This window comes from Sciurus vulgaris, assembly GCF_902686455.1.
Source record: "Sciurus vulgaris genome assembly, chromosome: 12".
In the NCBI taxonomy this organism is placed as follows: Eukaryota; Metazoa; Chordata; class Mammalia; order Rodentia; family Sciuridae; genus Sciurus; species Sciurus vulgaris.
Window position 1 is genome coordinate 55,114,307 of NC_136473.1, and position 15,905 is coordinate 55,130,211.

At 39.0% G+C, this 15,905-nt stretch overlaps 1 protein-coding gene and 1 long non-coding RNA gene across 3 annotated transcripts in view; one reads left to right on the forward strand and one right to left on the reverse strand.

Annotated features, from left to right (window-relative positions):
• Window positions 1-6,853, reverse strand: part of LOC306641511 — a 42,309-nt gene extending 35,456 nt beyond the window's left edge. Inside the window, exon 1 of the long non-coding RNA XR_013758176.1 lies at window positions 6,717-6,853. This is a non-coding gene — a long non-coding RNA (uncharacterized lncRNA). The remainder of the gene's footprint in view (window positions 1-6,716) is intronic.
• Window positions 481-15,905, forward strand: part of DRC8 (dynein regulatory complex subunit 8) — a gene marked incomplete at its 5' end in the record, with an annotated part of 126,226 nt that continues 110,801 nt past the window's right edge. The window contains one exon of one of the 2 annotated variants that reach the window (XM_079106639.1): window positions 481-6,194. In XM_079106639.1, coding sequence (XP_078962765.1) covers window positions 6,170-6,194 — 25 coding nt within the window. Of the gene's footprint in view, window positions 6,195-6,879; window positions 6,949-15,905 lie in introns of those variants that run through there. The other variant, XM_079106638.1, reaches the window with a different exon arrangement.

Here is a 15,905-nt window from a genome sequence, read left to right on the forward strand (position 1 = left end):
TGTGTTTTTTAAAGAGAAATGGAAAGAAACATGCGCTTTTGAGAGAAGCAGGGCCAGGCTATGATTTTTCTGAATACTCTAAGGTCTGTGGTTTCATGTAAGATTTTCTTTCAAGCTGCCCACAAGGGCTGCCATCCTGCCTTCCTGAGCTGGCTCTCTCTGAAAAGACTAGAAGAAGCCCCCGCACTGCAAATGCTCTTTTCCAGGCCCAAGAATTTCAAACACTCCTTCCTCATGACAGAGTGGTCTGAAACCTCAATCTGTAGCAAGACAGGAAGGAAAGAGAAGTACAAAGGTGAGTAGACCTCTAGGTCATGAAGAAAGAATAAGTTTTGCCTCCTCTCCTGCCATTCAAGAGCCAGTGTCTGTCCAGTTTAGTTTAAACCACTGTCCAGACAAATAAAAAAGGCACGCCATTATCTACTTCCTTTAGAGTCTCTTCCAAATACTTCCAAATGATGTTTTGAAGCAGTTAAAAGAAAAAAAAAAAAAAAAAAAAGCCAGGAGGGCGGTGACTAATTCTGTGGAGAATGTTTCCCTCAACATTCTTTCCTGAATACTCAGGTTACTAAATAGGATCCAACAACAATATATTTATAAAGAAGCAATATAGCACAGTGGCACAGTTCTGGAATCAGAACTAGATTCCTAACTAGCTCTTAGCCCTTTAGCAAACCTTTTATGTAAAGATGTAGGTTTTTTTTTTTTTTTACACCTTTACAGGAATACTAATATCAATATTATAAGTATTAAAAGAGATAATGTATACAAAGTGTTTCACATAACTTAACAGAAAGAGCTATTTTGCTAGGCATGGTGGTGCTGTAATCCCAGCTACTTGGGGAAGCCGGAGAAGGATGATTTCAAATTTAAGGCCAGCCTAGGCACCTTAGCGAGACCCTATCTCAAAATAAAATTAAAAAGAAAAGGGCTGGGGATGTAGCTCAAGATAGAGTGCTTCAACCGCTAGTACTACCAAAACAACAACAACAACAACAACAACAACAAAAAGAGCTATTTTTATTATTACAATTCTGTCGTGAAACCATATCCTTACTCTACTGCATTTAATTTAAGGTTTTTATGGTGCTGAGGCTCAATTCCAGGGTTTGGAGCATGCTAAGCACGTGCTCTACCACAGAGCTACACGTGCAGTCTCACCCTGTGTATTCTGATTTTTCCTTTTGTGATAACAGGGTTGGACTACTCACCTAGGGATAGGGGTGGCTTCTTCCTTGAAAAGCTGAATCCCCTTCCCCTGCTCCCTCCCCTCCTTCTCCTTCTACTGGGAATTGAACCTAGGAGTGCTCTCCACTGAGCTACATCTCCAGCCCTTTTAATTTTGAGATAGGGTCTTACAAAGTTGCCAAGGCTGGCCTCAAACTTGTGATCCTCCTGTTTAAGTATACCACCATCCCCAGCAAGTACTGACATTCTTGATGCTGATCAACCAGGGAAAGGATGAACCTTTAGTTAGGATATAGGAATTAGACCAGAGTAATGACTATCTCCTTCTCATTGTCCTCTGTCTACAGCTCAAGGAGTCTAGATACGTTAAAGCCAATCCTGCTTGGGAAGGATTAAAAATGGCAAGGTAGAAACCACAAAGGGATTGCAAACTGAAGTGATATATCAGCTATAAAATATAAACTAGATGAGATGTCATACAGTCAGCAGACTATAGTAATGGAGAGTATACTACTGGAGGCAAACCATCCTCCGTTGTAAACTCTCCAAGTGGAAGTTGAATATCAGGGAAGAAGTTGGGGTTTGACCTCTATGTGCTCCTTTCTACAGAAAAATCAGGGTTCATTTCACTTAAAGACAGTGGATCTTCTTGCAAGTTGTTTAAAAATTTCAAATCTTTCAGTTGCATCTATTAAGTCTCATGAAAACCCTTTGGGAGTTAGGACATTGGTATTTCTATTTTTCTGCATTAACTAAATTTTAAAGAGATTTCATGTCTTGGGCTAAGAATGTAGCACAGTGATAGCGTGCTTACCTAGCATGTGCAAGGCCCTGGGTTCAATCCCAGTACTGCAATAAGTACGTAAGTAAATAAATAAAATAGATTACATGACTTGCCTAGGCTCATGAGGTAAATGACAATGTCTAAGGAAAAATCCAGTTTTTGTTTTTTAAATCATAGAATTCTCCCTTTATCCATGGTTTTACTTTACATAGTTTTAGTTACCCATGGTCAACCACAGTCAGAAAATATTAAGTGGAGAATTCCAGAAGCAAACAATTCATAAGTTTTAAGTTGGGAGTCATTCTGAGTAGTATGATGAAATCTCAGTCATATACCAATCTCACAGCAAAAGGATGGGAGTCATCCTTTTCTGGTGTATCCATGTTGTATATGCTACCCACCCATTACTCAGTAGGTGTCTTGGTTATCAAATCAACTATCATGGAATTTCAGTGCTTAAATCTAAGTAATCCCTGTTTTACTTAATAATGGCCCCAAAACATAAGACTAGTGATGCTGGCAATTCAGACACGCCAAAGAGAGGCTATTAAGTGCTTTCTTTAAGTGAATAGATGAAAATTCACAATTTCCTTTAACAAGGAAAGAAAAAAAATCATGTGCCAAAGTTGTTAAGATCTATGGTATATTATTGTTAATCTCTTACTGTGCCTAATTACAAATTAAACTTTACCACAGGTATATATGTACAGGAAAAAGAAAACCATAATAAATGTAGTTTCTGGCATTCACTGAGGGTCTTAAAATATAGTCCTTTTGGAAAAAGGATTACTGTATTCCTAATCCAAGATTTCAATTATCTCCATACTAGAAAAGCAGACATACTGTCAAGATTTTTTTTTTTTCTTCTTCTTTTTTGCGGTGCTGGGGATTGAACCCAGGGCTTTGTGCTTGACAGGTCAGCACTCCACGAACTGAGCTATTTCCCCAGCCCCCAAGATTTTTTGACTTACCATTTTGCATTATTTCCAACACATGCCCTTTCTATTTCACTCACATCTTAAATAACTGAATCAATTGTATTCAGAAGAAAGATTTTCTATATTCCTTATGGGCATGGTACTGATGTCTGTCTGAACAGATTTATCAGTATAAATTTAAGTATGCAAAAGGACATAACCTGCATATGTTCATGTGGCCCCAATTAATCAAATAAGCATGCTAAAACTATGCTCTTGCTCTTGTGATTTAACCCTAATAATGTTCCATAATATCCATGGGTAGGATCAAAAATAATTTTATGATTCTGAATTTCTGAAAATCACTGTGAGATTTAAAAAAAAATAATGTTTAGCAGCATACAATATTATAAAGCTACCCAGGCTGTAGTTCCAAAACAAAACATATTCTAAAAGGGGGAGAAAAAGGTTCAATTATTCAAAGCAAACTAATAAGACTGAAAGAGTTAAAAAAGTATAATATAATCAGCAGTCAGGTCTTCATGACCAAAGAGTACAAAGTTTAGCATAAAACAGATGATCACTCACTGGCATTGTGGACTTTTTTATTGTTGTTACTTGGATAATCATTTTCACCTGTGGGAAGTTTTCTAGCTCTATACTTTGTCTAATGAGATAATTAGGCAGTTGAAGAATATGAATTAAGCACCTAATATATGCTCCAAGTAGAAGAGGTACTATGGATATGTAAAAGCCATATAAAATTAGACTACTATCTTCAGACCTAAAGGAGAAGGGGCAAATTAACATAAATATTTTTTATTGACCCAAGCCTAAAGAAATAGTATTGTTTTATATGTACTGTAGGAGTTTAGAGAAGTAGAGATTACTGTGATTTGGAATAAATAAAAAAGCTTTGTTAAATAGTTAAATTTAGTAAAATATATGAGAAATATTGGGAAGAGGTGGCAGAGAAATCTGTTCAACTCTTAAAATAGTAACTGTTTTTTATGTATAAATGTTCATATAAGGATTTCATTTTATTAACATGTATCAATACTTTTACTGATACAAAAATTTGAAAAAAGGCAAATCTGTCTTACTTGCAAGAAATTTGCTGAATCTGGGTCTTTTAGAAAAGTCTTGAGAGAATTAACTCGTGTCTTAATTTTTTAAGACATGTATAATTTCAAATTAGATGTCACAGTGTGTATCTGTAGTCTGTAGTTCCAGTTAATTGGGAGGCCAAGGCAAGAGGATGGCTTGAAACAAAAAGTTTGAGGCCATACTGGATAGCATGAAGAGACCCATCTCTTAAAAAAAAAAAAAAAAAAAAAAAAAAGACTAGGGGTGTAGCTAAGTGGTAAAGTGCTTGCCTAACACGTACAAGGTCCTAGTTTCAGTCCCTACCACTGCAAAAATAAACTTAGGTAAATTAAAATTTAAAAATAAAATAAAAATACACACTTTCAAATGTTGAAAAATTGTTCTGGGCATTGGGAATATACGTGGATGAATGAAGCTTCTTGTCTTCAAGACCTTGAGTTTGGTAGAAAACAATAAAATGATTGCAAATCAATGTGAGAACCTTTATGAATTTGGGGCAACAGAGGAAGAGGTTGAGAGGTAAAGATTAGAATAGGTGACCTTCAAGGTCATCCTACAGGACAACCAGGAAGGGACAAATACGTTTGTGGGAGAGTGAATGCTGGGGCAGGGAGACCGTTGGAAGGGCATCCAAAAAAAAGTAGACTGTAAACAGCATGGGAAAAGGCACAGTGAATGAAGGAAGAGTAATCCTGAGATCAGAGCTGGAGTTTCTACACTTATTTCAAAACCCTTCATTTCTATATGGGGAGAGGGAACCTCTAAAAACAAGTAACAACAACAGTTAAATATAAACGAATGCTAATGATTACTCTTCTATATTTTGGGGTGTTAAGAATTTACTGTTCACACTTGCCTTAATTTCATACAACTATCTTCCAATATAAGCCATTTGGTGACGATTCAAGTACTTAACATTCATAATTTTCAAACAATGCTGACCAGAGAACTAAATAGATATCTTTTATAGAAGAAAATACATATTTTAATGAAGCATAATTTGTTTTAGCCTTTGAGGGATTATAGAACCAGAACTAGTAAAAGTGCATTAAAAACTGTTTTAATAAAATCATTAAATACCAACACCATATATTTTGAAGGCCTCTTAAATTTTAGTTGTTTATAATTGCTTTTACGTGCTTAAGTCTTTAAACTGGTACACGTATGCAGCCATATCATTAGTTTAAAAATAGATATACGTTTGAGCCATATTCAAAGCTCTTTTTTTAAAAAAATTAAGTATTGTAATAGGTAAGCTTATCCATAAAATATCAAAAAAATTAACACCATGCTATAGCTGCAAAGTTTCAGGAAAGCAGGATTTGAAACTTACATTATAACTTTAACCGGAGTTTACGTCAAAATTTTGCAACTAGGAACATATGAATGTATGTAATATTGAGCACAACATGGGCACGTTTCTGTTGCTATGAGAACCTTCTATTTTGTATCAGAAATCGCAGCCTTGACGACGCAATGTTTGCGCCTGCTTTGCACATGTTTTTCTACAGCGATTCCTCTCTAGTAATAGTCGAATGGCTCTGGTTTCCTCTTGAGCTCTGCCCATGTCCGTTTTAGCTCCAGTTCTCATAGGCTGCACGGTCGCTTTCTCTGGGAGAAGGTTGCGAGGACTGGACCGGCGAAAACCAGAAGGGCAGGGACGGAGCCAGACCGGCGGCGTCCCAGCGCCAGGGGCCTGTGAATGGGAAGGGGGAGGAGGACGGATTGCAGTTTTAATTCTATTACCCCCTTGGGAGCCGAGCTCTTCACCCAGCTCTCTGGCTGCGTTTTAAAATCCGCAGTTGAAAAAATCGAGCACGCCACGTGGTACAAACGAGGGAGTGGGAAGAAGAGCACTGTGTGTGTCCCCAAGTCAATCACAAAGGGAAGGAGGGGTGCACGACCTTATCATGGAGACTCCCCTAGACCCGGAGAAATCCAGTAAATAGAAAAGGCCTGGGACCGGCAGCGCCGGTCGACGCAGACAGGCAGGGCTTAGGGACGCGCGCGCCGGGGGGTCGCGGCGGGAAGCCGAGGGGCGGCTCCACGCCCCCAGCCCCGCCCTGCCTGGGGCGGCCCCTCCCCCAGCCCGGGCTCGCGGCGCCGCGGGGGCCCGAGGGGGGCGACTCAGGCTAACGACAGGCATCTCCCAGGCGACCGGCTCCGCTTCAAGATGGCGGAAGATAAAGACAGGGAAGGTACGGATGGCAGCGCGGAGACAGCGGCTGCCCTTGTCGCCCGCCGCGACCCCGGGAAGCGCCGGCTGGGGGCAGGTCATCCCCCATCTTGAGCCCCCACAGGCTGGGAGAGGGTGGCCTGAGCAGGGGTCCGCTCTGCCCGCGTCCCAGCCGCCTGAGGGGCCGGCCCCTCGGTCCCGCCTCCCTACCCTCCGCCCTCTTCTTCCCCGCCCTCCGCGTCCTCCCCTCCCCCCTCAGAGGCCCGGCCTCGGCTTCTGCGCGGGCTGCGGCCCAGGCGACCGCCTGGGAGGCCGATAATGGCGTCCTTGTTCTCGGTCGCGGGGACGCCACCGCCGCCTCCACACCCTTGCCCCGGGTCTCGGTGCCGCAGGCGCCAGGCCGGCAGCTGTCCAGTCGGTGGACACCCGGAGGCTGTCTGGGCAAGGACGGGTTCTGACCGCCGAAATCTGAAGGGATCCTCTCCCGCCACGCTTGAGACCCCGCCCTGGCCCAGCCTGGTGGCGCTCGCCGCCACCATCTTGCCTCAGTAGTGAGCAGGCGGCCTCGAGGTCACAGCAACTCCCCGTATGTCTCCGGCCTGTGAAATGCCGCTCCGCCCCGCTCAGCCCACCTGGGTCTTGTCTTAAGAAAACAAAACAAAAAGCAAACGACAAATTTAGTAAAGACGAAAAAGCAAAACCTCGCCATGACGTGTTGGAGCAGCTGTGCGCCTGCCGGACCTCGCGGTCGCCGCGGGCAGAGGCGGGACTGGCGGGTGAGGCTTGAGGTGGCCGCAGCGGAGGGGTTGATGTGGCTTGTGTGAGAAACTGATTATCCACGTGTAATTGCAAGACCTTTAAATTGTTCCTAATTCAGTGGTACGGCTTAACACCCGGTCCTTGGTTACCGTCGTTACTCAATGCAAAAAAAAAAAGCCAGCCATGGAACAGTGGACGTAAAATAATTCTGGAAGTGAAAATATATTCCACCTTTTGTTTCCAGAGCGCTGAGAACACTCCCCCCCCCTTTTTTTTTCTCAGCATGGAACAAAGTGTAGTAGTCAGGTTAACAGTATTTACAGGAGAGATTTAGTCGCTTATGGTGATTACAGAATAAGCGGAGAAACATGAAATTGTGCCAAAGATCTACCTATAGATAACAGATACTGATTTTTAAGATGGGGTAATTAATCTGAGAAGTCAGGATTATTTTATAGGTATTACCTTTACTAAGATGTTCTTACAATTTTATGGTGCTGTTTTAAAAATGGAAGGTAACTCCAAAAAGCTTAATTTTTTTGATTAAGAAACTTACCCAGGAAGCTAAGTGACTTATTTTTATTCTTTATTTTAAAAAAAAAGGGAGGCGTCATTAGGAGATGAACTCAACCTTTTTTTTTTTTTTTTTTTTTTTTTTTAAAGATTTGATTAGGCTAACATGGGAAACATGCAATGGAGTTATTAATTTTTGGGGGGCAGTTTTTTTAAAAAATATTTTTAGTTGTAGGTGAACATAGTACCTTTCTTTTGTTCATTTAGTTCTTTATGTGATGCTGGGCATCAAACCCATGCCTTATTGTGCTAGGCAAGTGCTTTACCACTGAGCCACAACCCAACCCCCTTTTAAAAACTGCTGAGGCAGACCTTAAACTTTTGATATTCCTGCCTCAGCCTCCTGAATTGCTGGGATTACAGGCCTGTGCCACTTTACCTGGTTTTTCTCACTAATTCTTAACAGTTTAATGAGTTAACTAAAATTGCATGAAGGGCATGAGGAAATAAAGGTATTTCGTTAGAGAATGAACTGGAGACTCACTTTGGTGATAAGCTCTTCATATGGACATAATTCTATTTCTATATTTGATTCTCATTTCAGAAGTTTCAGAAATTACATTTAGCTAGGTACAGGTGGTGCACACCTGTAATCCCAGTGACCTGGGGGGGCTGAGGCAGGAGGATCTCAAGTTGAAGGCCAGCCTCAGTAATTTAGCAAGGTCCTAAGCAATTTAGACCCTGTCCAAAGAAAATAAAAAGAGCTGGGGATATAGGAGATGGAGCTCAGGGCTGAAGTGCCCCTGGGTTCAATCCCCAGTGCCAAAGAAAAAGAATTGATGTCTAGCCAGTTGTTCAGATTTGGGGGTTCACTCAAGCTAATTAAATTCATGTAAACTGATGTGCAAAACTGAATGATTTTTTTTTAGTTTAAGTAGAGGTATTTTGATATATTGATCAGAACGCTGATTACAGCAATGAATATGTGTTTTATGAGTGTTAAGCTTTGTTAGAGATTAAGTTTATATTTCAAAAGCTGCTCGATGAGCAGAGAATCACACACAAAAAAGAATAGTTTTGAAGGATATATGCATTACACTGTCAGTCTCCAAAGGGCAGGGACCATTTTTGATCATTTGTTGAATTCACATCATTTGAATTAATCACATCATTGGAATTATGCTTTAACCAAAGCCTTACCAGCTAATTTCCCCAAAACATTCTATACTTAAAAGTATAAAAAACTGGGCTGGAGTTATGGCTCAGTGGCAGAGCACTTGCCTAGCATGTGCATGGCACTGGGTTCAATTCTCAGCACTGCATATAAATAAATAAAATAGAAGTCCCCTCCCCGCAGAAAAAAGTATGTAAAACTAGTTTTAGGCTTTATTTTTTTCTCCTCCTTACAGGTATCCCATTGCACTAGGCTCAACAAACATTTTTTCACAGTGCCAAGGTATTCACTGGCGGCACTTCTTTAAAAAGTACATGTCAGGTATGGTGGTACATACTTGTAATCCCACCTACTTTGGATACTGAGGCAGGAGGATCACAAATTTGAGGCCAGCCTCAGCAATTTAGTGAGATCCTGTCTCAAAAAATAAAAAGGGCTGGGAATGTGGTAGAACACTCCTAGGTTTATCCCCAGTAAAACAAAACAAAAACAACTACAAAAACCTCTTTATAGAAATATGTATAAATTGTAAATAGTCCATCTTTAATCTTGAGATTTTTTTTGAAGTTGTAAAGGTGGAAAAAGTTTCTGGGTAACATTTTCGGTTCCTTTTGAACACTTGGGATTAGCTTTGATATAAGTATTGAGACTATCCTAAGAAATTTTTTTATCTAGTAGAGGAGGCTATTATGCACAATTTAGAATTTTTTTGAGCATGTGCATTGAAGTTGTTACGCATATGTGTAGCATTTTTGTTCTTTAATTTACTTTTTCCTGGATTAAAAATGTACATAAACTAAAAATTAAATTTAAAAAATGGTTAATTTTAAGTCACAAATTTTTTCTTTTTTTGTTACTGAAGTATTTGAAATGAGATAGGAAAAATTCTTTTTGAAGTTTTATTATTCCTCTGAAGTTTCCTTAGAAAGTTTATTAAAATATTTTTAATTTATATTTTTACAGACACATTTTGATTCATTATACACAAATGGGGTACAACTTTTCATTTCTATGGTTGTACACAATGCAGATTCACACCATTCATGTAATCATACATATACATAGGGTAATACTGTTTCATTCTACTGTTTTTCCATCCCCACCCCTTCCCACCCCTCTTTCCTCTACACCATCCAAAGTTCCTTCATTCCTCTCTTCCCCCTTGCCACCCCCCATCCTTATATATTGTCATGCACTTATCAGAGAAAACATTCAGCCTTTGGTTTTTTGGGCTTGGCCTATTTCACTTAGCATGATATTTTCCAACTTCATCCATTTACCAGCAAATGCCATAATTTTAGTCTTCTTTATGGCTGAGTAATATTCCATTGTGTATATATGCCACAGTTTCTTTATCCATTCGTCAATTGAAGAGCATCTAGGTTGGTTCCACAATGTAGCTATTGTAAATTGAGCTGCTATGAACATTGATTTGGCTGCATCACTGTAATATGCTGATTTTAAGTACTTTGGGTATAAACCGAGGAGTGGGATAGCTGGGTCAAATGGTGGGTCCATTTCAAGCTTTCTGAGGAATCTCCATACTGCTTTCCAGAGTGGCTGTACCAATTTGCAACTCCACCAGCAATGTATGAGTGTGCCTTTTCCCCCACATCCACATCAACACTTATTATTGCTTGTGTTCTTAATAACAGCCATTCTAATTGGAGTTAGATGAAATCTTAGGGTAGTTTTATTTATTTAATTATTTATTTATTTTTGCAGTGCTGGGGATTGAACCCAGGGCCTTGTGCTTGCAAGGCAAGTACTTTACCAACTGAGCTATATCCTCAGCCCTTAGGGTAGTTTTAATATGCATTTCTCTAATAGGGATGATGAGCACTTTTTCATATATTTGTTGATCACCTGTATATCTTGTTCTGTGAAGTGTCCGCCTGTTTCCTTAGCCCATTTATTGATTGGGTTCTTTGTATTTTGGGTGTAAAGTTTTTGAAGTTCTTTATAAAGTTTGGAGATGAGTGCTCTGTCTGAAGTGTGTGTGGAAAAGATTTTCTCCCACTTTGTAGGCCCTCTTTTCACATTATTGTTTCCTGTGCTGAGAAAAAACTTTTTAGTTTGAATCTATCCCATTTATTGATTCTTACTTTTATTTCTTGCGCTCTGGGGATCTTGTTAAGGAAGTCTGGTCCTAAGCCAACATGATGGAGATTTGGGCCTACTTTTTCTTCTATTTGTTGAAGGGTCTCAGGTCTAATTCCTAGATCCTTGATCCATTTTGAGTTGAGTTTTGTTCAGGGTGAGAAGGGTTTAATTTCATTTTACTGCATATGGACTTCCAGTTTTCCCAGCAGGTTTATTGAAGAGGCTATCTTTTCTCCATTGTAAGTTTGTTGCACCTTTGTTTAGTATGAGGTTACTGTACTTATGTGGGTATGTCTCTGTGTCATCTATCCTGTACCACTGATCTACCTGTCTATTTTGGTGTCAGTACCATGCCGTTTTTGTTACTATTGCCCTATAGTAGAGTTTAAGGTCTGGTATTGTGATACCTCTTGCATCACTCTCCCTGCCCAGGATTGCTTTGGCTATTCTAGGTCTTTTGTTCTTCCAGATGAATTTCATGATTGCTTTTTCTGTTTCTGTGAGAAATATCATAGGGATTTTAATTGGAATTGCATTAAATCTGTATAGCGCCTTTGGAAGTATGGCCATTTTGATAATACTAATTCTGCCTATCCAGGTACATGGGAGAGCTTTCCGTCTTCTAAGGTCTTCCTCAGTTTCTTTCTTCAATGTTTTGTAGTTTTCATTGTTGAGATCTTTTACCTCTTTGGTTAGATTGATACCCAAGTATTTTATTTTTTTTTAAGGCTATTGTGAATGGAGTTGTTTTCCTCATTTCCCTTTCAAGATGTTTCAAGATGTTTCATTGCTTATGTATAAAAATGCTTTAGATTTATATGTGTTGATTTTATATCCTGCTCTTTTGCTGAATTCATTTATGAGGTCTAGAAGTTTTCTGGAGGAGTTTTTTGGATCCTCCAAATAGAGAATCATGTCATCATCAAATAGTGACACCTTAAGTTCCTCTGTTCCTATTCATATCCCTTTAATTTCTTTAGTCTGTCTAATTGCTCTGGCTAAGTATTTCAGTACGATGTTGAATAGAAGTGGTGAAAGAGGGCATCCCTGTCTTGTTCCCATTTTTAAAGGGAATGCTTTCAGTTTTTCTCCATTAAGAATGATGTTGGTTGTGGGCTTAGCATAAATAGCCTTTAGGATGTTCAGGTATGTTCCTACTATCCCTATTTTTTCTAGTGTTTTGAGCATGAAGGGGTGTTGTATTTTGTTGAATGCTTTTTCTGTATCAATTTAAATAACCATATGATTCTTATCCTTAAGTCTATTGACATGATGGGTTATGTTTATTGAGTTACGGATGTTGAACCAACCTTGCATTCCTGGGATGAGCCCCACTTGATCGTGGTGCACAATTTTTTAAACATGTTTTTGGATATGGTTTGCCAGTACTTTGTTAAGGATCTTTGCATTTATATTCATCAGGGATATTGGTCTAAAATTTTCTTTCCTTGATGTGTCTTTTCCTGGTTTGGGTATGAGGGTGATATTAGCTTCATAGAATGAGTTTGGTAGGGTTCCCTCTTTTTCTATTTCCTGGAATACTTTGAGAAGTATTGGAATGAGATCTTCTTTGAAGGTCTTGTAGAACTCGGCTGAGAATCCATCTGGTCCTGGTCCTGGGCTTTTCTTGGATGGTAGGCCTTTTTTTTTTTTGGATGGTAGGCTTTTGATGGCTTCTTCTATTTCATTGCTTGATATTGATCTGTTTAAATTGTGTATGTCCTCCTGGTTCAGTTTGGGAGGAGCATATGTCTCTAGAAATTTGTCGATGTCTTCAGTATTTTCTATTTTGTTGGAATATAAATTTTCAAAGTAGCTTCTCATTGTGTTCTGTATTTCAGTGGTGTCTGTCGTGATAGTTCCTTTTTCATCATGAATTCTAGTAATTTTTCTCTCTCCTCTTCGTTAGTGTGGCTAAGGGTTTGTCTATTTTGTTTACTTTTTCAAAGAACCAACTTTTTGTTTGGTCAATTTTTTGAATTGTTTCTTTTGTTTCAATTTCATTGATTTCAGCTCTGATTTTAATTATTTCCTGTCTTCTACTACTTTTGGTGTTGTTCTGTTTTTTCTTCTAGGGCTTTGAGCTGTAATGTTAGGTCATTTAGTTGTTGACTTTTTATTATTTTCTTGCATGTGCTCCATGCAATGAATTTTCCTCCTAGTACCGCTTTCATAGTGTCCCAGAGATTATGATATGTTGTATCATCGTTCTCATTGACCTCTAAGAATTTTTGTATCTCCTCCCTGATGTTTTCTGTTATCCATGTTTCATTCAATAGCATATTATTTAGTCTCAAACAGGTGTTGGAGTAATTTCTGTTTTTTATTTTGTCATTGATTTCTACTCTCAGTCCATTATGAGCTGATAGAACATAAGGCAGTATCTCTATTGTTTTGCATTTCCTAAGGGCTGCTTTGTGGCAGAACACATTCCAAATGTGTTGGCAAACGGGGAGCTGCAGCTTGGGGTGTGGGCGTGGTCGGCTGGAGACCTGGAGGCGGTGTGGTTGGTCAGGCAGGGTCCTGGAGGTGGGGTGTGGTCGGTCTGGTTGCAGGTCCTGGAGGCAGTGTGTAATCAGTGGGTCTGGGGGTCCTGGTGGCGGGGAACAGTCAGTTGATGTGAGGGCCCCGGAGGCAGGGAGTGATCAGTTGGGCTGAGGGATCCTGGAGATGGGGCTCAGTCAGTCTGGCCAGGGGTCCTACAGGCGTGGCTCAACCAGAACATTTTTTTTTTCTTACATTTAAATGAAGAACCAATGCAATTGTTGATTCTTTGGATCTTTAAATCTTGTTTCTGTCTCTTAGAGAATTTTGTGTAGGACTAGAAGGATCTTCTGTTTGTAACTGGAATCATGTTTTGTAATTAGAATCCTGTCTAGGGGGGCTGGGGAGATAGCTCAGTTGGTAGAGTGCTTGCCTTGCAACCACAAAGCCCTGGGTTTGATCCCCAGCACCGCCCTCCCCCCCACCCCCCCAAAAAAGAATCCTGTCTAGGAAATAAACTACTTAGGTATAAAAATTGTGACTTTTGGCAGGCCAGTGAACTTTGGAAGGTATGTCAGTTTTCTTAATAAGCTGCAGATACTCAAAGCTCGCTCTAGGATTTACTATTTTTGTACTAAAATATTTTTTGTTACTTTGCATGTTTTGATTACATTACTTGGTAAAATACCTCCAATTCAGTTATAGAGGAGGTTTTACATGATTTTTGGTGTTTTGTTTTTTGATTCCCTGCATTGTGCCACTCCTCTGAAAACATAACATTTGGAACTCTAAATAGAAATGCAGAAATTACAGGTAGCTGTTGATAGTATGGATTGAAGTTTATGGTATAGGCCAAAGGGTGAACTTTAGTCTGAGACCTGAATTTGAATTTCATCTTCCTTAAGCCATAACTATCTGATGTTAGTGAAGGTGCTAAAGCCAAGAAGCCTCAGGCTCCTCAGTGTAAAGTGGGGTTAATTACATCTATTTCATTATTATGGAAACAGTGTCTTCTTATGCATATTTATGTACCCATCATCCACCACAATCCTAGCATTAAAGGAATGCTGAGTAAAATAGGAAAGAAAGTGCTTGATGTATTCTAAGAAGTTAGTGGTTATTAGTGTAAGCTTGACATGAAATCACAGGGTTGAGAAAAACTTAAATCTAAGTTTAACCAGTTGTTGATAATACATGATGCATTTGTCATATTTCTGGAGTCATTATTAAAAGTTTTTCCCCTATTTTAGACCAACATAAAGCATCCAGGTGAGTCTAAACAAGAAACAAAACTGACAATTTACTTCCTCTAATTCAGAATTTTAAAAAGAGAAAAAAATGCACTGAAATTTATATTAATTTATAAACATTTTTGAAGAGTATTCATGATTTAAAAAATAAAATGAAAAATGAAATACCAACTCACACATATTAGGATAGCTCCTATTATAGAACACATCTATTAAATCCTGTATTTGATAGCACTGTATAAACATGTAATATGGGTTTTATAATACTTATAAACATGTAGTATGAGTTTTATAGATACTGAGGGTATAATAAGTAATTTACTTTTTATTTTTTGCTGGTGTTGGAGATCAAAGCCAGGACCTTGAGCATGCTAGGCAAGTGGTTTACTACAGAGCCAAATCTCCAGCCCTATAATTAATTTTTTTAAATGCAGTAATATATTTGGGAGTCTAAAGACCTGGGATGGAATTTGGACACTGCATTTTTTTAGATTTTAATTGAATGTGTCAATTTCTCTGAACTTCAAAGCATTTCCGGTCTAAAAAGGAAGATGGGCAGTTAAGGTAATACTGATATAATGATCTAATAAATACTATGATATCTATATTTTTACAGTGAGTAGGCATCTTGGAAGAGTCACCTGATTCACACACATAACTTTTAAATTAAAGCCCTCTTTTATTCCCTCTTGTGGTTAATTTTCCTCTGTCTTCATTTTAACTTAGAGTTATCTGTGTATGTTTGCCTCTCCTTCTAGACTCTTTATGTTCCCAGAGCATAAGGATCGTGCTTTGTTTGCTCTTATATACCCAGTGTGTGGCATATAGGAGCACAGTATTTACTGAATTGAATGTTGAATGAAAGTTGGCTTCTGGAAAGTACAGGGGGAGAAGAATATTTCAGGAAAAGAAGAAATAATGTGCTTAAAGTCATGAAGATCAATTTCAGTAATTATACAGGCATTTAATATGGCTGGAATTTTAGTTCAGTTAGGAGGTGTGTTAGCTTTCTCTTGGTTTGACAAATTACTTTAGAAAAACAACTTAAAGAAGAAAGATTTATAAAGATTTATTTTGGCTCAGAATTTCAGAGGTTTCTGTCCATGGCACTGTTGTTTCTGGACCTATTGTGAGGCAGATTATCAGAGCAAAGAAGAACAGAGTGGTTCATTTCACTTTAGCCAGAAAACAGGAGGGAGAAGACACGTTTTATAGCCTTCAAGGGTATATCCCTAAGGACCTGCTTTCACCAGCTAAGCTCCACCTCTGAATTTCTGTCACCTCCCAGTAGCCTGTTGATTTGAGCCCACCTCAACACTACTGCACTGGGGACTAAGACTTCCAACACATGAAAACTTTGGGGATCATTTCTGATCCAAACCATAACAGGAAGTGTGGTAGTATTTTAAAATTTTATTACTAAAGCATTGATGGGTCATTAAAAGATTTT